The sequence below is a fragment of the Helianthus annuus genome, chromosome 15 (genome assembly GCF_002127325.2).
Source record: "Helianthus annuus cultivar XRQ/B chromosome 15, HanXRQr2.0-SUNRISE, whole genome shotgun sequence".
In the NCBI taxonomy this organism is placed as follows: domain Eukaryota; kingdom Viridiplantae; phylum Streptophyta; class Magnoliopsida; order Asterales; family Asteraceae; genus Helianthus; species Helianthus annuus.
In genome coordinates this window covers 170,270,139-170,294,381 of record NC_035447.2, presented here as the reverse complement: position 1 = coordinate 170,294,381, position 24,243 = coordinate 170,270,139, and the positions used below count along the sequence as shown (strand labels likewise).

At 40.4% G+C, this 24,243-nt stretch overlaps 2 protein-coding genes and 1 non-coding gene across 3 annotated transcripts; 2 read left to right on the top strand and 1 right to left on the bottom strand.

The window, feature by feature from the left end:
* Positions 1–8,003: 8,003 nt before the first annotated feature.
* On the top strand, positions 8,004–8,110 carry LOC118487843. Its single transcript, XR_004882786.1, has one exon. It is a non-coding gene; the product is annotated as a small nucleolar RNA R71 (small nucleolar RNA).
* A 10,054-nt stretch (positions 8,111–18,164) lies between these two features.
* Positions 18,165–18,709, top strand: LOC110914407 (uncharacterized mitochondrial protein AtMg00810-like). The gene is made up of 2 exons (XM_022159199.1): positions 18,165–18,367; positions 18,424–18,709. Exons 1-2 carry the CDS (start codon positions 18,165–18,167, stop codon positions 18,707–18,709), a joined length of 489 nt encoding a protein of 162 aa, XP_022014891.1.
* Positions 18,710–22,263: 3,554 nt separating this feature from the next.
* On the bottom strand, positions 22,264–22,731 carry LOC110912766 (histone H4). The gene has a single exon (XM_022157570.2). The coding sequence runs from the start codon at positions 22,670–22,672 to the stop codon at positions 22,361–22,363; it is 312 nt and encodes a 103-aa protein (XP_022013262.1). The 5' UTR covers positions 22,673–22,731; the 3' UTR covers positions 22,264–22,360.
* Between the last annotated feature and the right edge of the window lie 1,512 nt (positions 22,732–24,243).

Here is a 24,243-nt window from a genome sequence, read left to right as displayed (position 1 = left end):
ACCCTACCTACACCGCATGCTAAACCAAAGAATCATTCTGAGGCTCATAACAAACCACCACCTACTCCACCCAAATCTAAGAAAAATGATGACCGACTTTCCTCAAATGAAAACAGTGTTCACCCCAAGAAGATTGTGTTTGACGATGCTCCGCGTGCTAAGGGTTGCACGTATAAATATTTTGTGTCATGTAAACCCCGGGAGTTTACTGGGGAAAAAGGAGCAGTAGACTGTATGACATGGCTTGATGAAATAGAGACAGTTGTAGACATCAGTGGTTGCGCTGAAAGGGATATGGTTAAGTTTGCATCCCAGTCTTTCAAGGGTGAGGCTCTAGCTTGGTGGGGAGCTTTGATCCAGGCCTCTGGAAAGGTTGCCTTGTATAATATGTCATGGGAGCAATTTGTTGCTCTTATCAAGGATAACTACTGCCCTCAGCATGAGGTTGAGCGGATAGAGTCTGACTTCCTATCCCTGGTTATGAAGAACCTAGACTGCCAGGCATACCTCACCAGTTTCAACACTTTGTCCAGATTGGTTCCTTACCTGGTAACCCCGGAACCCAAGAGAATCGCGCGTTTCATTGGGGGTTTGGCCCCAGAAATCAAAGCCAGCGTGAAAGCCTCCCGACCTACCACGTTTAGATCTGTAACGGATTTGTCTCTGTCCCTCACTCAAGATGCAGCAAGACAAAGAGCATTAAGAAATGCAGACTCTGAAAAGAGAAAACGTGAAGACGACAATTCACGTCGCTCAGGCAAGAAGCATAGAGGGAACCGTGACAGTAAGAAGGGGTCTGAAGCCAGGAGGAACGATCAACAGTCGGGCGATAGGCCCAAGTGCAAGGTTTGCAAGAAGCACCACTTCGGGAGGTGCAGGTATGAGCAGAAATCCCAACCTAAGGCATGTGGGATATGCAAGTCCACTGAGCACCGAACTCTTGAGTGCAAAAAGTTGAAGGATGCAACTTGTTACAGTTGCAATGAGAAAGGGCACATCAAGACCAATTGCCCAAAGATAGTGAAGAAGGCTGAGGAAGGGAAGAAGACCAACGCTAGGGTCTTCCAGATGAATGTGCAGGAGGCCATCCAGAATGATAACGTCATAACTGGTACGTTTCTCATTAATGACGTTTACGCAAGGGTATTGTTTGATTCTGGAGCAGATAAATCCTTTGTAGATGATAAATTCCGTGAATTGTTAAGATTGCCTATTAAAGCCTTGAAAGTAAATTATGAGGTAGAGTTAGCAGATGGGACTTTAGAAACCGTCTCGACTATGTTAGATGGATGTGCCATATCCATTAGGAATCACTCTTTTCCTCTGTCCCTCCTCCCGTTCAAATTAGCAGGCTTTGATGTAGTAATAGGAATGGATTGGTTATCGCGAAACCAAGCCCAGATAGTGTGCAACAAGAAGCAGGTAGTAATCAAGACCCCGTCTGGTGAGCCACTCACTATTCAGGGAGATACTCAACACGGATTGTCAAAGCAAGTGACCATGCTTAAGACATCCGGATGCACGAGTGGGGGTTGTGTCATTTATATGGCACAAGTAACTATTGGCGAGAAGAAACCCAGGATCGAAGACATACCGGTCATTTCTGACTATCCTGAGGTTTTTCCAGAAGAACTACCTGGTTTGCCACCAGATAGGCAGGTGTAATTTAAGATTGACATCATTCCCGGAGCTGCACCAGTAGCCAGAGCACCATATAGATTAGCACCAACGGAGATGAAGGAATTAAGGACACAGCTAGATGATTTACTGGCTAAAGGTTTTATTAGACCGAGTTCATCTCCATGGGGAGCGCCAATTTTGTTTGTTAAGAAGAAGGATGGATCAATGCGTCTATGAATTGATTACCGTGAGCTAAACAAGGTTACTATCAAGAACAGGTATCCTTTGCCTAGAATCGATGATCTATTCGACCAGCTACAGGGAGCGAGTTACTTCTCTAAGATAGATCTCAGGTCAGGCTATCATCAATTGAAAGTTAAGGAGGAGGATGTACATAAGACCGCGTTTAGGACTCGTTATGGTCACTACGAGTTCCTGGTGATGCCTTTTGGGCTCACTAACGCACCTGCCGCATTCATGGATCTCATGAATCGCGTATGCAAGCCTTATCTGGATAAATTTGTCATCGTCTTCATTGACGACATCCTCATCTACTCAAAGAACCGAGCTGACCATGAGAGGCATCTTCGGTGCATTCTTAAGCTACTCCATCAAGAGAAGCTCTATGCCAAGTTTTCAAAATGTGAATTTTGGCTTCGCGAAGTCCAGTTCCTTGGACACGTTGTGAGTGAGCGTGGAATTCAAGTGGATCCCGCAAAGATAGAAGCTATCATGAACTGGCAGGAGCCAAAGACACCTTCAGAGATTCGTAGCTTCCTAGGTTTGGCTGGATACTATAGGCGTTTTATTGAAAACTTCTCGAGAATTGCTGCACCCTTAACTTCGTTAACACGTAAGAACATTAAGTTTAATTGGGGGCCTAAGCAGCAAGAATCTTTTGATATCTTGAAGCAGAAGTTGAGTAACGCACCTGTGCTAGCCCTACCTGAAGGCATTGAAGAATTTGTGGTGTATTGTGATGCATCACACACCGGAATGGGTTGTGTGTTAATGCAAAAGGGCAAGGTCATTGCCTACGCTTCACGTCAACTAAAGGTGCACGAAAAGAATTACACCACCCATGACTTGGAATTGGGTGCCGTTGTATTTGCACTTAAGTTTTGGAGGCATTATCTGTATGGGACGAAGTGTGTAATCTATTCCGACCACAAGAGCCTTCAACACCTGTTCAATCAGAAGGATTTGAACATGAGGCAGCGACGATGGATGGAAACCTTGAACGATTATGATTGTGAAATAAGGTACCATTGATGCGTGTCAGTGTATATATGTTTTAGATGTATATTTAAGCCCCTTTTTACACTTTTAGCCAAGTTTTAAATTTATAAAACACGATATTCACTAACACTAAACACACATATGGGCAAGTGCACCCATCGTGGACGTAGTATAGTGTTGGTAAGATACCGAGGTCGTCCAAGGACACAAGAGCTTTTAATACCGGTTTATCCTCAACGTCTAATCAAATCAAAAAGGTTAGAAAAATGTTTTAAACTAAGAAAATAAAAACTAACTAAATGCTGAAAATAAAAATAAAATAAAAACAGATAGACAAGATGAATCACTTGGATCCGACACGTGTATTAGTATAACCTTTGATTATTTTCGCACTTTTGCACTTGTTTAAGAGATTATCTTAGTTATTGTAGTAGGCCTCTCTTTTGAAGGCGACGTTACCCTCAACCCAGTAGTTTGAGTCAGCAAGGATACAATCCTAAAGGGTCGGATTATTGAAAGATAATGAATTAAGTTATTAATGCAAATTGTGGTAGGCCCCGCTTTTGGCGGTGACGTTACCCTCGGCTAAGTAGTCTGAGTCAGCAGGGATACAGTCCTAAATAGCCGGGTTATAGTATTAATAGTAGTTAACTTATGAGGGGGTCAAAGAGTTTGGATCCCCGCCATCCAATACCTATGGGCATTGAAGGAGATCCTACTAAATTTGACCCAGGTCCCAAGCAGGACCTCTAAACGCTGAACAAGGGCAAGACCCTTACCAAACCGTTCCCTTAACCCCCGACCAGGTAGCCAACATACCTCCATATAGACCGTGGAGATATGAATGGTGAAAATCTTTTATTTTATATAGACAGTAAAATAATGCCAAGACACCACGGACAAACGATAAGGAAGGATCACCTTCAACATAAGTAACTAGTTATTAAAGTCATTAATACAAAACCAAATAAAAAGTGCAAAAGATTAAAAATAAAAAGTATTATACTAAACACTTGTCTTCACCAAGTGATGTAAGAGACTTAGGCAAACATGGCCTTGATTGTCAAGAACTCTTACGATCAATCTTGGATCCCGAGACGACTCACACACTCTACGATGGACAATGGATGATGGTGGTGGATGATGGTGTTATGGTGGTGGTGGGTGGTGGATGAGGTGTGAGAGAGGTGGTGTGCCAAGGGATGAGAGAGAATGAAGCCAAGCTCCTCTATTTATAGGCTGAACAGAAGGCTGGACACGGCCCCGTGTCCGCTGGACACGGCCCCGTGCCCGTCTGACATTCTCTCACTTCATTAATTGTAATTGCGAATTACAATTAATGCGCATGCTGTACTTTCACCACGCCCCCGTGCTCGCTGGACACGGCCCCGTGGTGGGCAATGGAAGCTTCTACTGGTTTGTCTTTTCTGCTGCTTCCTGGGCACGCCTCCGTGTTCGCTGGACACGGGGCGTGTTCAGACTCTGTTTCTTCTCCTTTGCCTTGGGAGGTGCCGTTGAGGGTCCGGGCAGTCCACTTTTGTTCCTTTTCTTGTATTTTATGGTAGAATTAGTTGTCTTTTTGCTTCTTTTGTGATTTTGAGCTCATTTCATCCTGAAAATACAAAAGGAAGACAAAAACACTCTTTTTCCAACATTAGTACTTAAAAAGGGTTAGTTTTATGCCTTAATTGATGTGATTTATATGTTGCATTTTACACACATCAAATACCCCCACACTTGAACTTTTGCTTGTCCTCAAGCAAAACTCTTTAAATGTGGCTTACACTCCCAAACGGAATAGGTAGAAGAGAAGTTTTTTAGCTTGTCCTAGAGTGTCGGGAATCCAAGGTTTTTATAGGTTTTATTTTTATTTATTTACAATCCTATTCGTTATGATTTATTTTGAACTTTTCATAAGATGAATTACTTATTTGGGCATAGCATGCCTTATTAAAATTCCATTTATATACAAGTTCACATACCTCACGGGAGATCACTCAACACTCGGCCGAAGGTGTATATTTTAGTGAATCACTCGAGAGCGGCACGGAACTTACGTCTTCCATAGGCTTGCCAAGCAATCAATCCTCCTCCTTTTTAACTTTTTACCTTTGTAAATATCAAGAGGACTTTTGGGGTGAAGGCTTGGGTTTAAAGGTGGGTGGTTGGTTAGTGGTTAGTAAAAAGGGCGAAAATCGTAACAAGCGTCGGTTTTCGTGAAGTACCTGGTTTTTAGTGACTTTTTATTTTGAAGTATTTCTCCAAACAAGCTTTTATAGCTTTTGTTTGTTTTTGACTTCATCATCATCATTTTTTTTTTTCGATCGTCACATAAAAAGGTGATGTTTACGAAAAAGCGAACTTGTTACTAAAATAAAAAAAATAAAAAGGTTTTTTGGTGGGTAAAAAGGGTTTTGGGGTAATGAAATGAAAGGTTTAGGCTCAAAGGGGCTATCTAGGGGGATTTTGGGTAGGTAAAAAAAATGAAAAATAATGGTTTTGAAAGAAAAATGGTTAGTCCTAATGCCTCCATCATTTACTTACTTGGGTTTAAGTTGGTAAGGACCGGGAATGTATCGTCGTGGCAAGTTCTAGATTTGTAAGGACCGAGCGGCTATTCACACAAGAAACGAAAAATGAGCATTTAATCTAAAGATGTGTATTTTTATGCTCAATAAAGGCTCAAAACTCACTTTTGTGGGAATGGGTTTTTAATGTGACCAAGCATATATAATCGAATTTTTAACTAGACTTGTTATACCGTTTCATAATTTTCTTATGTTGGTTCTTTTTTTTTTCACGACGCTATCGGTTGTAAACTTGTAAAAATATAACCTTTTTAGAACTTGTTATTCCCAACTTAAACTAAGACAAGTAAATAAAAAAAATGAAAAAGTTTTTGAAAAAAAAATTTTGGGGTGTTTAGCGGTTCCAATAGAGTTTTGTGTAAGGCTTGTGTTTAGGATTTTGCAAAAATTTCAAGGTTTTTAGCATCCCCCCCCCCCCACACTTAAATTACACATTGTCCTCAATGTGTCCAAAAATAAAGTTTTTGGTTGATTAGAATGTATAAAAGTGGGTTAAAAAAAGCAAAGATTTATGTTACTGGCATCCTGGACAGGGCCCCGTGCTGACCGGGCACGGCCCCGTGGTCAAGTGCCAGTAACAAAAATCACAGAATTGAAACAGAAGCCTGGACACGGGGGCGTGTCCGCTGAACACGGCCCGTGTCCAGTTACCTGAACTGGGTGATTTTCTGCAGGGGCTCAGCACGGGGCCGTGTTGGTTGAGCACGGCCCGTGTTGAGCCTTCTGTGATGGAGATTTTTGTCGGGTTGCTCTGTTCTTCGTGCATGGTTCCATTTTTCTCGTTCCCTTTTTCATCCATTACCACCATGAGTGTGTTTTATTCTGCAAAAACTAAAAGATTAGACTAAACTAAGGATAGATCCGCGGAATGCCTCCGTGGTGCGCCACGTTTATAAGGGTCCTTGGCTAGACCCGATTCCCGGTTATATATCTTCTGAGTGGAGTGCCTTGCTTCCCAAGTTACACCGTCGGAGAGCGGCATCCAAGCTTGAATCAATAACCTTCATGTAATTGACTGGGCCGTCGTCCTCTATTCTCTTCCCAACTCCGAACTTCACCTCATCGTCCCCATACCTCAAAGTCAGTGTCCCGTCATTCATGTATACCACTGCTTGTGCTGTGGCAAGGAAGGGTCTCCCTAGTATAAGGGGGACCTCGGTGTCTTCCTCCATGTCGAGTATGACAAAGTCAACTGGATAAACGAATCTGCTTACCCTTACCAAGACATTCTCGATGACACCTTGTGGGAACTTGACTGATCGATCAGCGAGTTGTATGCTTATTTTTGTAGGGCTCGTGGTTCCCAAGCCAAGCCTTTTGAACATCGATGAGGGCATGAGGTTAATGCTAGCCCCTAAGTCGGCCAAGGCATTGCGAACGGGTGATTCTCCTATTGAGCATGGAATCGTGAAACTTCCGGGATCGATTTTCTTTTGGGGTAGTTTATGGAGTACGAGGGCAGAGCATTCTTCGCCTAAATTAACTAATTGCAAATTTTCAATTTTCTTTTTATGTGTAAGGAAGTCCCTCATAAATTTAGAGTATTTGGGCATTTGGGTTAGGACTTCGATAAAAGGAATATTGACATGCAATTGTTTTAACAGACTTTCGAATTTTGCGAACTGCTCATTGGTCTTTTGACGAATTAACCTACCGGGGTACGGAACTCGAGGAGCCTTGGTAGGCTCTGGTGATGGGGAAGAGTTCTTTTCCTGCAGATGTGTTGGCATTGTTTCTTCCGCAGGTGGAGGTACTTCTGCAGGCCCTACGGTGCGGTTTCGTAGTGTGATGAGGTGAACTTGCGCTTTTGGGTTTGTTTCGGTATTGCTAGGTAATGCGCCTTGCGGTCTCTCGGAAAAATTTTGTGCTAGTTGGTTTATTTGTTTTTCTATGTTTTGAATGCTAGCTTGTTGATTCCTAAAATTAGATTCTAATTGTAGAAATCTTTCCGAGTTTTTCTTATCAGTGTCAGAGACGAGGCGAGATATAGTATCTTCGAGCCTTTCTCGTCCACCTTGTTGTTGAGTGAAATTTTGTGACTCATTTCTTGATTGCTGAAAGTTTGTTCGTTGGGTTTGCTGGTTACTACTATTGCCGGTTTCCCTCCAACCAAGGTTTGGGTGGTTTCGCCATCCTTGGTTGTAAGTTCCCGTTGGAGGACCCGACGGCCTAGGTCTATTATCAATGTAGTTTACCATTTCTTGTTGATCGTCCGTTTCTTTCATGCAACTCCAATTTTCATGTGACCCACCACACCCTTCACAAGCCATAACCGAGACTGTTTTTGTCATTTCTAATTTTTTTATTTTTGAAGAAAGGGCCTCGATTTGGGCTTGTAAAGAAGTGCTTTCGTCGACCTTATGGGCGCCCGGGGCGATAGACTTATTTCCCCGGGGAGTGTGCCATTGAAAATTGGTTTGAGCAATTTCCTCAATCTGATTATATATTTCGTGTGGGCGTCGATTACCTAAAAGTCCCCCAGAGCTAGAATCAAGTGTCTGCCTAGTGTGTGGCAACAATCCATTGTAGAAAGTGGATACTTGTTGCCATATTGCGAGGCCGTGATGGGGACACTTGCGTAATAGCTCCTTGAACCTTTCCCAAGTTTCATATAAGGATTCCCCGTCCTCTTGTGAGTATGTATTAATTTCAGCCATTAATTTAGCAGTTTTAGCAGGAGGGAAATACTTATATAGAAATTTTTGGGCTAGTTCATCCCAGGTGTTTACCGATCCAGCTGGGAGGGTGTTGAGCCAAGCTTTCGCTCGGTCTTTTAGTGAGAATGGAAACATACGGAGGCGGATGGCGTCGTTTGATGCTCCATTGATCCGAAAGGTATCACATATTTCTAAGAAATTAGTTATATGTAGATGAGGATCCTCGTCCGCAAGCCCGTGGAAGGTTGCGGAGTTTTGGAGCATTTGTATCAAATGCGGTCGAAGTTCGAAGTTATTGGCTTCGACATTCGGAGCATTGATAGCGGCGCCTAGATTACCTACGGTGGGCCGTAGATAATCCATAAGGGTACGTTGGTTCGCCATTGGGGGTGGATCACCCGAAACCTTCTCTTGGTTTTTGGCTTTTAACCTTTTTCTGAGAAAGCGTTCGGGTTCTTCTAGCGGTTCCTTTATGTCTTTATTGGAACTGGAGCTCATACACTACGTGAGGATGGCGTCGGGTTCCAAGTCCTGCAATAAAAACAGAAAAGAATGTTGGTCAGAAGGTTCACCACGGCCCCGTGTTGAGCGAACACGGCCCCGTGGTCGGAATTACAGTGATTGTTTTTTTCCAGATCCCAGTTACTGGAAGTTGGACACGGCCCCGTGTTGCACCGGCACGGCCCCGTGGTCAGTCTTCTGTAACTTGAAAAAAACAAAAACTGCCAGTAACGTTGCTGAGCACGGCCCGTGTCCGACCAGGCACGGCCCCGTGCTGAGCTCTGCAGAAGCTGAAAATCTAAGAAAAAATCCTAAAAAATTAAAGAAAAATAAAAATATGATTAGGCCGTTGATTCCTAACTTTCTTAAAATCCTTGTGTCCCCGGCAACGGCGCCAAAAACTTGATGCGTGTCAGTGTATATATGTTTTAGATGTATATTTAAGCCCCTTTTTACACTTTTAGCCAAGTTTTAAATTTATAAAACACGATATTCACTAACACTAAACACACATATGGGCAAGTGCACCCATCGTGGACGTAGTATAGTGTTGGTAAGATACCGAGGTCGTCCAAGGACACAAGAGCTTTTAATACCGGTTTATCCTCAACGTCTAATCAAATCAAAAAGGTTAGAAAAATGTTTTAAACTAAGAAAATAAAAACTAACTAAATGCTGAAAATAAAAATAAAATAAAAACAGATAGACAAGATGAATCACTTGGATCCGACACGTGTATTAGTATAACCTTTGATTATTTTCGCACTTTTGCACTTGTTTAAGAGATTATCTTAGTTATTGTAGTAGGCCCCTCTTTTGAAGGCGACGTTACCCTCAACCCAGTAGTTTGAGTCAGCAAGGATACAATCCTAAAGGGTCGGATTATTGAAAGATAATGAATTAAGTTATTAATGCAAATTGTGGTAGGCCCCGCTTTTGGCGGTGACGTTACCCTCGGCTAAGTAGTCTGAGTCAGCAGGGATACAGTCCTAAATAGCCGGGTTATAGTATTAATAGTAGTTAACTTATGAGGGGGTCAAAGAGTTTGGATCCCCGCCATCCAATACCTATGGGCATTGAAGGAGATCCTACTAAATTTGACCCAGGTCCCAAGCAGGACCTCTAAACACTGAACAAGGGCAAGACCCTTACCAAACCGTTCCCTTAACCCCCGACCAGGTAGCCAACATACCTCCATATAGACCGTGGAGATATGAATGGTGAAAATCTTTTATTTTATATAGACAGTAAAATAATGCCAAGACACCACGGACAAACGATAAGGAAGGATCACCTTCAACATAAGTAACTAGTTATTAAAGTCATTAATACAAAACCAAATAAAAAGTGCAAAAGATTAAAAATAAAAAGTATTATACTAAACACTTGTCTTCACCAAGTGATGTAAGAGACTTAGGCAAACATGGCCTTGATTGTCAAGAACTCTTACGATCAATCTTGGATCCCGAGACGACTCACACACTCTACGATGGACAATGGATGATGGTGGTGGATGATGGTGTTATGGTGGTGGTGGGTGGTGGATGAGGTGTGAGAGAGGTGGTGTGCCAAGGGATGAGAGAGAATGAAGCCAAGCTCCTCTATTTATAGGCTGAACAGAAGGCTGGACACGGCCCCGTGTCCGCTGGACACGGCCCCGTGCCCGTCTGACATTCTCTCACTTCATTAATTGTAATTGCGAATTACAATTAATGCGCATGCTGTACTTTCACCACGCCCCCGTGCTCGCTGGACACGGCCCCGTGGTGGGCAATGGAAGCTTCTACTGGTTTGTCTTTTCTGCTGCTTCCTGGGCACGCCCCCGTGTTCGCTGGACACCGGGCGTGTTCAGACTCTGTTTCTTCTCCTTTGCCTTGGGAGGTGCCGTTGAGGGTCCGGGCAGTCCACTTTTGTTCCTTTTCTTGTATTTTATGGTAGAATTATTTGTCTTTTTTGCTTCTTTTGTGATTTTGAGCTCATTTCATCCTGAAAATACAAAAGGAAGACAAAAACACTCTTTTTCCAACATTAGTACTTAAAAAGGGTTAGTTTTATGCCTTAATTGATGTGATTTATATGTTGCATTTTACACACATCAACCATCCAGGCAAGGCCAATGTAGTCGCAGATGCATTAAGCAGGAAGGAAAGAGTGAAGCCGATAAGGATCAATGCCAAGAGCATTGAAGTTAAGAGTAGTTTGAATGAAAGGTTGTTAGCTGCACAGAAGGAAGCTGTGTTGGAAGCTAACTATCCTGAGGAGAAATTAGGAGTAACTGAAGAACAGTTGTCCTACGACAAAGACGGGATGTTGAGATTAAATGGGCGAATATGGGTTCCTGTATATGGAGGACTTCGAGATGTTATCCTCAAGGAAGCCCACAGTTCCAAATATTCCGTCCATCCTGGAGCTGATAAGATGTACCAGGATTTAAAGGCGAATTATTGGTGGATAGGCTTGAAAAAGTCTATAGCTGCTTATGTAGCTAAATGCTTGACGTGTGCTAAAGTCAAAGCTGAACATCAGAAGCCGTCAGGCTTACTGCAACAGCCTGAAATTCCCACGTGGAAATGGGAAATGGTGACGATGGACTTCATCACCAAATTGCCTAAAACGCCGAAGGGAAATGATACTATATGGGTTATAGTTGATAGACTGACTAAGTCAGCACATTTCCTGCCCATTAAAGAAACCTTCAGCTCTGACATGCTAGCCCAACTGTACGTGGATAAGATTGTGGCTTTGCATGGCGTACCAGTATCTATTATCTCAGATCGGGATACTAGATACACATCTCACTTCTGGAAGAGTTTCCAACAATCTCTGGGCACTCAATTGAATTTCAGTACGGCTTACCATCCTCAGACGGATGGGCAAAGTGAGCGTACTATACAAACATTGGAAGACATGCTGCGTGCATGTGTGATTGATCTAGGAGGAAGTTGGGACAGGCATTTACCATTGGTCGAGTTCTCCTACAATAATAGCTACCATACTAGCATTAAGGCTGCGCCTTTTGAGGCACTATATGGTAGAAAGTGCCGAACGCCCATCTGCTGGGCAGAAGTAGGGGATACCCAATTATCAGGTCCTGACTTAGTCTTCGAGACAACAGACAAGATTGTTCAAATTCGCGATCGCCTGAAAGTTGCTCGAGACAGGCAGAAAAGCTATGCGGATGAAAGACGAAAGCCTCTCAAGTTTGAGGTTGGCGATAAAGTTTTGCTCAAAGTATCGCCTTGGAAAGGGGTAATGCGATTTGGCAAGAAAGGTAAGTTAAGCCCAAGGTATATAGGACCATTCGAAATCATCGAATGTGTAGGATCAGTGGCTTATAAGTTGAACTTACCTGAAGAGCTTGATGGAATTCATAATGTATTTCACGTCTGCAATCTGAAGAAATGTCTAGCTGATGAGTCGCTAGTCATAACGCATACAGATGTGCATATAGACGAAGGCTTAAAGTTTATAGAAAAACTTGTGTCAATTGAGGACCGACAGGTAAAGAAGCTTCGAAGGAAGCATGTACCCATTGTCAAGGTCAAATGGGAGGGCCGCAGAGGTCCTGAATATACATGGGAGTTAGAGTCCAAAATGCAAGAGAAATACCCTCAATTGTTTCAGTAAATCTCGAGGTCGAGATTTCTTTTAAGGGGGTGAGGATGTAACACCTCGAAAATTCCTGTCCATTAAAATAAAGACACGTGTCATGAGGGACAGACGTGTCAGAAAAACCGGATTAAATAAAAGATGTTTGGCAGGATTTTATTTAAAAGGGCGTTATGTTATTTAAAATACCTCTGAACGACCCGAGGGCGACATGTTATTAAATCACCTCTGAGCGACCCGAATTTTATAAATCCCAAGATCCTTCAATCTTTTGAAAGTCATCCTATATGATAACCGGTTGTTTCCAAATAAATAAAGTTCCATCTTTTATGTGAACTCGGGATTTGACAGGATTGTTACTACTAATAATGCTAAATAAGAATTCTTATAAGAAAGAATCAAAATAGTTAATTACCTTGGCCAACTAACATGAGAATCCAAGGACTTATTCTTGATGTTTCCGTCAAATTAAAGTTGCCATAAGATTCCAAGGTATCAATATTCATGCAAGCATGCAAAACCTGAAAATGGTGGACCCTACATTGCAGTAAAAGTCTGATGTTTCGACATTTGGAAGTTGCATGGTCAAGACTTAAAAGTTTTAAAAATTTTTGTCCTCTGACCACCTCTTACGGACCGCAAGGCCCCAAGCTTACGGTCCGTAAGGAGGGTACCTGGGCGTTTTCAGCAAGGGTAGGTTACGGACCGTAGCCAGTTCAGCATACGGTCCGCAAGAGGTGCTTACGGTCCGCAAGGCCTTAAGCTTACGGTCCGTAAGACTGTCGCTGGCAGCAGAAAATGGACAGCTGCCTGTTCAGCCTGTTGCACCGCCTTATTGAAGTGGTTTTCGAAACAAGGGACTCTCTAGGCAGTATTTAGCCTACTAGGGACACCTGGGGTGATCTTGTAACTATCCTAGACTTCCATGTCTTGATCCTAGAGCATCTTGGTCCCTATATAAGGAAGTGAAGTGGTGAACTTTGATCATTCAATGTGTCACTCACTTGGAGCTTTTCTCTGGAACTTCCTAGACAGCAACCAACTTTCTTTAAGTCTCTAATCCTATTTAGGATCCTTGTAAGTGACCTTAACCTCCCTTAATCCATTTTAGCTTAGTTAATTAAGTAAAAGTCAAACCGTCGTAATTAAGGTTTGACTTCATGATTAATTAAAATGTGCTCTGTCAAATCACGAATTAAAAATACCTTTAAGTAGGTAATTAGGTGGGTAACAAACCCTTAAAAGGGTATTTCCAGATTCCCACTCTAAGCATGTCAATTGTCGAGTCAAAGCTAACTATAAAAAGTCAACAGAATGCTTAAATCCAAATTAACTTATAATTAGCAATGTAGGATGCATGCAACCTATTTTATCGTTAATATAACTTGGTAAATAATGTAAGAACATGTTCCAACATGTTCAACTCGACAATTTTCTGTTTAGACCCGGTTTGGAACCGAAAGTCGCATAGTTTGACTTTCGCTTTAACTTTCAGTTCTGACCCGTTTTAGTCATGATTAAGATTGCCTTAGAGCTTCTTTTGGACCTAATAACATGTTAGTATATCCTCTTGTGATTATACAACTTGGTTCATTAGATATCTTGATCGTATGCATGTTTCCGTTAAATGCCCATATGTTGACCATTATGCCCAAATGTCCATAAATCATGATTTATGAAAATATAAAAGGGTAGACATCTTAGTTACTGAATTATAGACTTGTCCCCAAAATTTGACATCAGTTTGAGGTCTAGGTTAGAAGTTATGCTCATTAGCGTAAATAGAAGCTTTCTTAGTAAATAGTTAGCGTATTTAGCATGTAACCTACCTAAACCCAAATTTTGTATCAAAACTTTATACCCACTGTTATATAATAATATTTTGGGAATTTTAAAGATTTTTATTTATTTTTAGGCTGAGCATAACATAAGGTTTTAAGCTTAATTCGGCTTATGCCGGTTTTGCCCTTTTCGGCTATAAAATGAGTTTTACAAAACCTTTTGACCCCAAACCTTTTTCTACTGATTTGTTGTGTTAAATATATTAATTTGAGCCTTCTGGAATTATAAAAAATATCAGCTTTTCTTTTAAAACCCGGAAATGGCTCCAAATCGCCTTTTTAGGCATTTTTACGACATAGTATATGTTAAAACTAGTTTATATACATAAGGTTTAATACCTACTGATATAATTAGTAAAATTTTATATCATAACAGTAAACTAAGGTTGAGAACTCAGGTTTCCATTTTGACCTTTTAAGTTTATGTGAAATTACCAAAATGCCCTTATGAGGCGTAAAGTGAGTTGAAAATCATTTGGGGCATAATAGGACATATCTTACTGATATTACAACATATTTGGTGCATATAATCTCAGGAAACTTGTATATGACTTATATGGTTGCCCGTTACGCACTTTCGCGTTCGGATCGGCTTATGTAACTAGTTTACGCACATTAGCCGAAACGGGCCAAACCGTATCATCTTAGTCTCTAAATTCTGAATGTGTTTAGTTTACCCATGTCATACAAGTATCCAAGCTTGTAGGGTCTAAGTCACATTCCTTTTCGGTTTTCGCACTCCTCGCGATTAAACCATGTTTATCCTTCGAAACTAACCGGTCTAAGCTTAGGCTATGATAAAAGACCCGTTAGGATTCTAATAGGTTATTATAAACCTTCGTTCCAGAATAGGAGCCCAGTAAAAGACACTTGCATTTTGCTTTTGTGGTTTATACTTGCTCAGGTAAATACTTTTAACTTATTTTCCGTTATACGGGCTTGGGGGTACGGTATATAAAATACCGCTTGGTCGGGCAATTGACCCCAACTCATTAGTAGTTGGGTATTATCAATGTGACCCGTTTAAAAACTAGTTTTGTTTGTTTTACGCCTTTGGGAGCTTAATGACCATGTCCCGGATATCCTTGGCATCATTTTAAGAAATGGCCACGCCCTTGACACCCGGGTGTAGGCGTACACCCGGTAATACGTCCATTTTATTAACGTATAAACATTGGCTTCCCGCCGCGGACTTATACTGAGTGGTGTGTCAATTAACCTTAAACCTGGCACGATCCGGGCGACTAGACGCATAACGAACATGTAATTCTTTTACAAGTTTAACTTTGATTAATTATTCCCAAGTTATAAAAAGTTTTGTGCCATGTGCATTTAAATCAATTTTCTAAATGTTTTCAAAATGAGTCAGTTAAATTGTATTTACCAGTGTAAACTGACGTATTTTCCCCAAAAAGATTAAGTGCAGGTGCTACACGAAATAGGCTGGCTTCTCCTTAGCATCATAGAGTCTCGCAAACTTTGGGATGCATTTATCTGTTGAACAATTTTCTCCTTTTTATTCCGATCCGCCTGTGGATCTATTTCGACTACTTGTGATACTTAGATATTACATTTTATGGTTGAAGTAAATCTAATTTTTTTTTGCTTCCGCTGTGCATTATAATTTGTGTTGTTTGACAATGATGATATCAACTACGTCACGATAATCCCCCACCGGGCCCACCGGTGACACGTGGAAATTCGGGGTGTGACAGGACCAGATCTACATCAGCACCGTTGCTTCTAAACTCCGTAAACCACAGGCCTCCATCTCGCCTCTCTCTGATTCTCCTCTCTTTCTCACTCTAAAATGTGTAGAAGTGTTGTGTAGAAAAGAAAGTCTTGGGGGAGTTTTTTTGGTTCTGTGTTTGAGAGGTTGAGCTATTCAAGGATAAGAAATAATTTTTTTTTCTTTGTGTGGCTACCAAGAACAAGACAAACAGTAGAAAGAGGAAAGAAAAAGTAAAAGGTGTGGTGGGGTGAGAGAGTACGTGAAGGAATGAACAAAAAGGGGATTGTCACCTTTTTTGTTTAAACATAAAGTTTTTATAAGACAACATTTAAAAAAATTGAAAATGATTAATCACAGGAACTATGAGTTGTTGAAAGACTATCCGTCAACAAGTGGGGAAGCCTATTTAACAACACCGAAAAGCGGTGATCAACTCAGTCCTTGGATTTTTGATTGTGGAGCCACTAATACGATGACGTACGAGCCGTCAGACTTCGTGTCTACAAAGAAACCAAACAGAACCCACATCAAGGTTGCAAATGGCGAAAATGCTTTAGTAAAGGGAGGAGGAACTGTCGAAATATATCCCAATCTGAGAGTGTCAAATTGTTTATATGTTCCTTCATTAACACACAAATTGTTATCAATAAGTCATGTTACAAAGGAACTCAATTGCATAGTTCTAATGCATCCTCATTTTTGTATCTTACAGGACATCAGAACTGGAAAGCTAATTGGGCGTGGCACTGAACGACAGGGCTTATACTATGTGGATGAGGTAACTCAATCAGGGACTGCGATGCTTGCTCACGGAACAAAGAGTAGAGAAGCATGGCTTTGGCATAGGAGATTAGGGCATCCTTCCGCCGTGTATCTACATCTTTTACTCCCTAAACTCTTTCCGTCCAACAGTACATTAGACTGTGAAACATGTGCCTTAGCCAAAATCAATAAAAAACCTTTCAAACCAAGTAACACTAGGGTCAATGAACCCTTTACACTAATACATTCCGATGTTTGGGGTCCAGCAGAAACGAATGGAGGTCAAAATCTTCGTTTCTTCCTATTATTTGTTGATGACTGTACCCAGATGACATGGTATATTTTTTAAAACACAAATCTGAAGTCTTTGACAAATTTAGAATGTTTTACACCATGGTCCAAACTCAATTCAAAACCAACATTCAGATCTTACGATCTGATAATGGAGGGGAGTACGTTAATACCTCCATGAAACAATTTATTCAAGATAAGGGAATGATTCACCAAACCACTTGCCTAAAACACCCAGAACAGAATGGTGTAGTTGAGCGAAAAAATGGCATTTTGGTAGAAATGGCCCGAGCCCTTATGCTTGAATCCAAAGTCCCTAAATCTTTTTGTCCCGAAGCTATAAACACAGTTGTGTATCTCCTTAATCGTTTACCAACCAAAGCCCTTGACCTAAAAACTCCCCTAGATACCTTATCCACATTCACCAAACTACCCCCACCCCTTACCTTACCACCTCGTTTCTTTGGGTGTACCGTTTTTTCCCAAATACCCAAAACCGAAGGATCCAAACTTGATCCATGTGTCGAAAAATGTGTCTTTGTTGGTTATGGGGTGAATCAGAAAGGATACCGATGCTATAACCCATCACGACGTCGTGTGATTACCATTGTCCACTGCAACTTTCTTGAAACAGAATATTACTATCAGTCCCATCTCAATGGTCAGGAGGAGATAGAACATTAAGACTCACTGAGCTGGTTGAAGTGGACACCATCTGCAAGCGAAGATGAGTCATCTCATACATCCACACATACTAAGCCTGTCGAAAGTCTCACCCAAGAATCATCCAGACTGGTGTTCAAGGTGACTCTCCAAATCTTGGAAATGTGCCTGAATCTGATCCAGATACCACTAACAATCAGGAAAGTCCCGAGACAATGGAACAGGTGGAGATTGCTGAGCAAAATAACGCAGTCCAATGAGAAGTCGAATCTAATGAACAGCATGATGGAGGCTCTGGAACAACACCAGGAATATACGTTTTACCTCCCAGAGCCAATAGAAGGGTTCCTCCAAAACAGTACTCCCCAGAAAGGGAAACCAGAAATTCAAGGTATCCTATGGCCAATATGGTTGACGGGAACTTATCTAACAGTGCGAAAGCATTTGTTACCTCATTATACTCCGAACAAATACCGAGTTCCGTAAAGGAAGACCAGGGTAAGAAGAACCGGAAGGAAGCAATGGAAACGGAGATGCGTGCCCTTATGAAAAACGACACGTGGGAGAAGTGTGTTCTTCCTAAAGGAAAGAAAACTGTTGGATGTCGGTGGGTGTATTCAATCAAATTAAACCAGATCTAGGGAATCTGTTTTCAATTGAAATGAAAGATCTAAGGAATCTCAAGTATTTCCTCGGGATTGAAGTTCTCAGGTCTAAACGGGGGATCTTCATTTGTCAAAGAAAGTATGTCGCTGATCTTCTGGCGGAAACCGGGTTGATTGATTGTAAACCCGCAGATACTCCAATAGTGGTGAACCACAACCTTCGCATGGAAATTAATGGGGAGCTTGCGGACAAAGAAAGGTATCAACGGCTCGTGGGTAAGCTAATTTATCTCTCTCGCACTTGTCCTGATATAGCATATGCGGTTGGATTAGTAAGTCAGTTCATGCACCACCACAAGTTGCCCACATGGAAGCTGCTCAGAGAATTTTAAGGTATCTCAAGGGGACCGTAGGCCATGGAGTGTTGTTCAAAACAAATGGACATCTGAATGTTGAGCTCTACACTGATGCAGACTGGGCTAAGATAAGGAAAATCGAAGGTCAACCTCAGGGTACTTCTCCTTGGTCGATGGAAACCTTGTTACCTGGAGAAGTAAGAACAAAAGGTGGTTGCTCTGTCAAGTGCAGAAGCGGAGTTTAGAGGTATAGCTCGAGGGTTAAGCGAAGTTCTTTGGATCAGGAAGCTACTAGAAGACATTGGTTTTTTTCAAAAGGAGCCCAGTAAAGTTATGTGTGACAATACAATTGCAATACAAATCTCAGAAAACCCAGTACAACATGATCGAACAAAACACGTGGAGGTAGGCCGACATTTCATCAAAGAGAAACTGGAGGAAAGAATCATAGAGCTCCCATATATATCGTCAAAAGATCAACTCACAGATAATCTTACAAAGGTCGTCAACGGAAACGCTTTTAGTAGCTGCTTGAGCAAGTTAAGTATTGGTGACCCCACTACTCAACTTGAGGGGGAGTGTCGGAAAGAAGAGAATAAGTGAAGAATATTATGAGGATTTCCAGCCCAATCACAGTTGTTTTACAGCCAAGAATCCAGCTCGGCCATTTATTGTCTTTCCTTTTATTCTTGTTTTGAGTTTACTATAAATTGGGCATATGTATGTGTATTCAAGCATGAACTCAGTAATCAAAAACATCATTTTATCTCCATACCTTATGATAGCATCTAGATTTAGATAGCTTATGTTTCTCTGCGCCTCCTACTTCCCCTGATTGTATGGTTGTTGTTGGATTTTATACAAGAAGTCATGATGTACGTGTTTGCGTCCACTTTGTAGCACGAGTGCAAACCTGGCATACGATTTAGTTGGATTTTGGTGGTGCCCCCTGCGTCACTTTCGTTTTCCAACATTTTGTGGTCGAGATCTTTATGTCCTTTGTGACAAGGGCCAAGTTTGTGTTTTAAAAAATTTACGCAATTTTCAACGTTACAATTTCAAGAAAGTTGGACCGGAAAGAATTTGTGAAGGAGACTGCTTTCTAGTGAAACGTGATCAACAGTTTTTACTAGTCGTTGTAGGCGAATATATCGTGGAGGTATTCAAGCTGAATGATCATACAAAAGATTGGGAGAAAGCATACTGCTTAGGAAGGTACATGATCTACATTGATGACACAACATGTCTCTACATTGAAGCTAAAGCGCCTGAAACGGAGAATACCATCTTTTTTCCGCGACTGCATTCCAGGGATGGAAATGCACTGTTCTATTCATTTGAAACATGCAGGTACCACATGTTCAATGGCAAAAACGTTGAAGAAATTGTCGGGGTTGGAAGGGAACACACCTACCCGCACGCCTGGATTGAACCAAGTTGGTCGTAGCTTTTGTTAGCATCTTTATGATAATTTATTTGTTATAACTAGTACAAAAACATAGATGAATTATGCCTGTGATTTGATTAAGTCTTTTTTTTTCTTATAAACTGCTGAACCATACGAAGGCTTTCATAAAGCCGCTGAACCATCTTCTTAAAAGTCGACGTTTCATGTAACGATCTTCTTAAAAGCCGCTAAACCATGTAACCATCTTCTTAAAAAAGAAGAGCTAAAAGGGTTGAAAGTCGTTGACGTCTATTTTCAATGCCTAAAACAAATTATTTCTTTTAGTGATTAAGGGGGTGTTTGGTGTTGCGTTTTCAAAATAGATTATGCGTTTTCAAAATAGATTTTGCGTTTTCAAAACTGCGTTTTGAAAAAGCATGTAGGTACATGCTTCTCCAAAACTGCATTTTGGAGGCAGATAATCACTTTTTCATCCAAACACTTTTTTAGGTTATTTATGTTTTACAAACGCAATAATCAAATTAGATTGTTTATGTTTTACAAACGCAATAATCAAATAATCACTTCAAAACGTAATCCCAAACACCCTCTAAGTTTGTTTCACAAAACAGTTATTAACTAAACTTTAAAAATGTATGTGGGTAATCAAAACCAACACGGCCCTATTTTGACCCGTTATCTAGAACATAATGAAAGGCAGTAGGAAAATGTAAACAGCTACCTTACAGATGTTCATGCTGCAAAGAACTATATTTATGTAGACCTGCAAATAACATGTGTATAAGATCAAAAGTTTTCAAGTAGAAAAAATGGTTTACTATCTATACATGTTACCCATGTCTAAAAACAAGAAAAACTCCGATAAAGATTTGTCCAAAAAACGATGCCCCGATTGTAAGTTTATCCTTGAATTGTATAAAGACAAAAACGAATGCTCTGATGGTATGCCATGCCATTCAGCGATTTTTTATTAAAATGGTCACCATTTCATTCAGCGATTAGCGGCTTTTAAGAAGATTGTTACATGAAACGGCAACTTTTAAGAAGATGGTTCAGCGGATTTATGATATGAAAGCCTTTGTATGGTTCAGCGGTTTTGATGAAATTAGTGGTTTCATTCAGTGGCTTTAAGAGGCAAGGCAGAAAATACCTCTATGTCATTTGAACAAATTAAATTCTTTTATTTCAATCAAACATCTTTAACAAAAAAAATGGTCATGCCATATCCTACTGTTCTGTTCTCATGCTTCCTCAAGAGTAAACAAGGCACTGAACTAAAAACTTCACAAAATAACAGCAACTAAAGCCACAAGCACAATTTTGATTAAAGCCAAGCAACTACTAAAGTTCTTCAATTAACCCTCTGAGGGGGTGTTTGGCCTAGCTTTTATTTTTTTTTAGCTTATGCTTATATTTTAAAATAGTTTATGCTTATTTTCTTTCATTTAATAAGCTATTTTTAAGTGTTTGGATTAGCTTATATTCTACAAGTTGATAAGCTCTTTGTTAAGTTATTTTGTATTTTGGGAAGGGGTATAATATCATTGTGTGTAATGAGTTAATCCACCATTTGAGGGCAAATGAACAAAAAACCATCTTCTTCAAATAAGCTTATTCAAATAAACTAAAAAACCATGTTCCCATAAACTTCTTATAATTAGCTTATATAAGCTAATAAGCATAAGCTTAAAAAGCTAAACCAAACACCCATTGAGTTAACAGTAAAGTCACAAAATTCATAAACCAAAACAACTACACGATTCAATCTTGAGTTTGTGACGGGACGTTTGGTTCGCCATAATTCAATGGAATTTACGAGAATTGGAATCTGAATTCGAACTCTAAAGGCATTTGGTTCACATAATTTGTTGGAATTTGAATCTTATTCCTGTCTTCAAACGTTTGGTTGACAATATAGTTGTTAATAGCGAATAGCGACAAGAGACCTATATGCTACGTAGTAAATTGCGACAAATACCAACAGCTTTTTTATAAATAGCGATACACTAGAAAATAAATTGAAAATTTTTATATGTATATTACATCAAAATACCCTTGTATATATATGTTATTTTACATGTATATTTAACATAAACTTATAAATCCAGCTATTTTATAAGTATATCTAAAGGCTATTTACATAAAAAAAAATACAAAAAAAAAACCGTCGCTTTGATACATAGTGCACTATTGACAACTATGGTTGAAAATAGTATTAGAATTTGGCGTGAATTCCTTCCCACAATTCAAATTTTATCCCATACGTGAAAGAATTCAAGTAAATTCATTAGAATCTCTAACCGTTTCAACTCAAACTCTTTCAACCAATACCATTTTGACTAGAACCGTTTCAACCCGCAAATCAACGATTCAAAATACTTACACATCCACTATCACAATATTTCAAATAATTCAAAACCAAATTGTTCCAAGATAAGACAACAATTCATACAATAATCTAACAACGATGCTAGTATCAATCAACTATTCAACCACCAAAGCCATACAAAGTTCTTCCCTGCCTCTTCAACGCATAAACAACATCCATCGCCGTCACCGTCTTCCTCCTCGCATGCTCCGTATACGTAACCGCGTCGCGAATCACATTCTCCAAAAATATCTTCAAAACTCCACGTGTCTCTTCATAAATCAGACCGCTGATCCTCTTCACTCCTCCTCTTCTAGCCAGCCTCCTGATCGCCGGTTTAGTGATTCCCTGAATGTTATCCCGGAGAACTTTCCGGTGACGCTTTGCTCCGCCCTTTCCCAGCCCCTTTCCTCCCTTTCCGCGTCCAGACATTGTTAGATTCAACAAATTCAACAGAAGCTAACTGGATTTTTTTGGTTTCTGGAAAGAAATTGTTTGATTGAAACTGGATTGTGAATTAGGGTTTATAAAGGGTGGAATTGGGGATTTTGAATTTTAAGCGGTCAATGTAGATATGATCGACGGTGGAGATTATAGATCCGTGTAATGAGGTTTAAATCATTGTGAGACGTCGATGAGATTATGATCGACGGACTGGATGTCTGGAAGTTCTTTTTGGGCGAGTTGTGAATCGATGACGTGGTATTTATTTATTTTGATTGAAAACTAAGGGTGGATGGTATGGTGTGTTTGGGTGGCTTTGGTGATTGACTTCACCTAGGGGTGTAAACGAGCCGAGCTACTTGAGTTCGGCTTGAAAAAAAGCTCGAACAAGATGAGCTTAAACGACCTCGAGTCCGAGCCTAAAAAATAAGCTCGTTTAGTAAACGAGCCCGGGCTTCGCTTATCGAGCTCGAGCCGGCTCGCGAGTCTAAACGAGTTTTCTGATTATATATTTTTTATTAATATATTAAACATATATTTATATAATAATAATAATAATAATTACCATTTATATAAATATAAAAAAATAACTTAATTATATGTATAATAATAATTATAATTAATATAAATTAATTAATAAATACTAAACGAGTCGAGCCCGAGCCGAGCTCGAGCTTGAAAAATTACCTTCAAGCCGAGTTCGAGCTTTAGAAATAAAGCTCGAATTGAGCCGAGCTCGATCTCGAGCTTTCATATGTTAAACGAGCTCGAGCCTGGTCGAGCTCGGGCTCGGCTCGGCTCGTTTGCATCCCTATTTCACCGATCGGTGAACCATTGTAATAACTCTCATCAAAATCCATAATTAGGATGATAATTAGTCAATAAGAAAACCCTAATTGAAACACCCAAGTAATTCTGCACTAACCCTAAAATTTTCAGAACAATCGGAATTAGGATCAGGGCCCCTAAAACTCAAGGGGGGTTAAACCCTAGTGATAATTATCCATAATATTCGTTGTACAAATTAAAATTCGTTTTATAAGTGAGTCACCAAAGCTAGTCCCGAACCTAGCTAGCCTATGTAATTAGATTGCACCCCTTACGGACCGTAAGGGGAAATGGCATACGGTCCGTAAGCAAGGCTATTTTTCGGGTATAAATAGAGGACCTTGGGACTTGAACAGGGAAGTTAAAACGACGTCCAAAGTTTCTGTATACGTCGAATTAGAGTTATAACACTACAATTAAACACACACTGATCACGAAGTGCTGCCGCAAAACAGGGTAATCACTCGATCGCTATTACGATTCATTTTCCGACTGATCAATATATCCAATGGATGTTTAAGTGTCGCCCACATTAGGGTGATACTTTGTCGTTCGTCGTTAAATCGATGGATGTTTAAGTATCGCACTTTGTCGTTCGTTGTGAGAATTTGATCTCGTGAGTTATCGTAACTGCTGTATTGATTACTAACCCGGTTTTGTGTGCATTATTATTTAAATTAGGTTAACAAGGCTAATCCATATTCTGTCCGTGTTAAATCTGCAATGTGAGT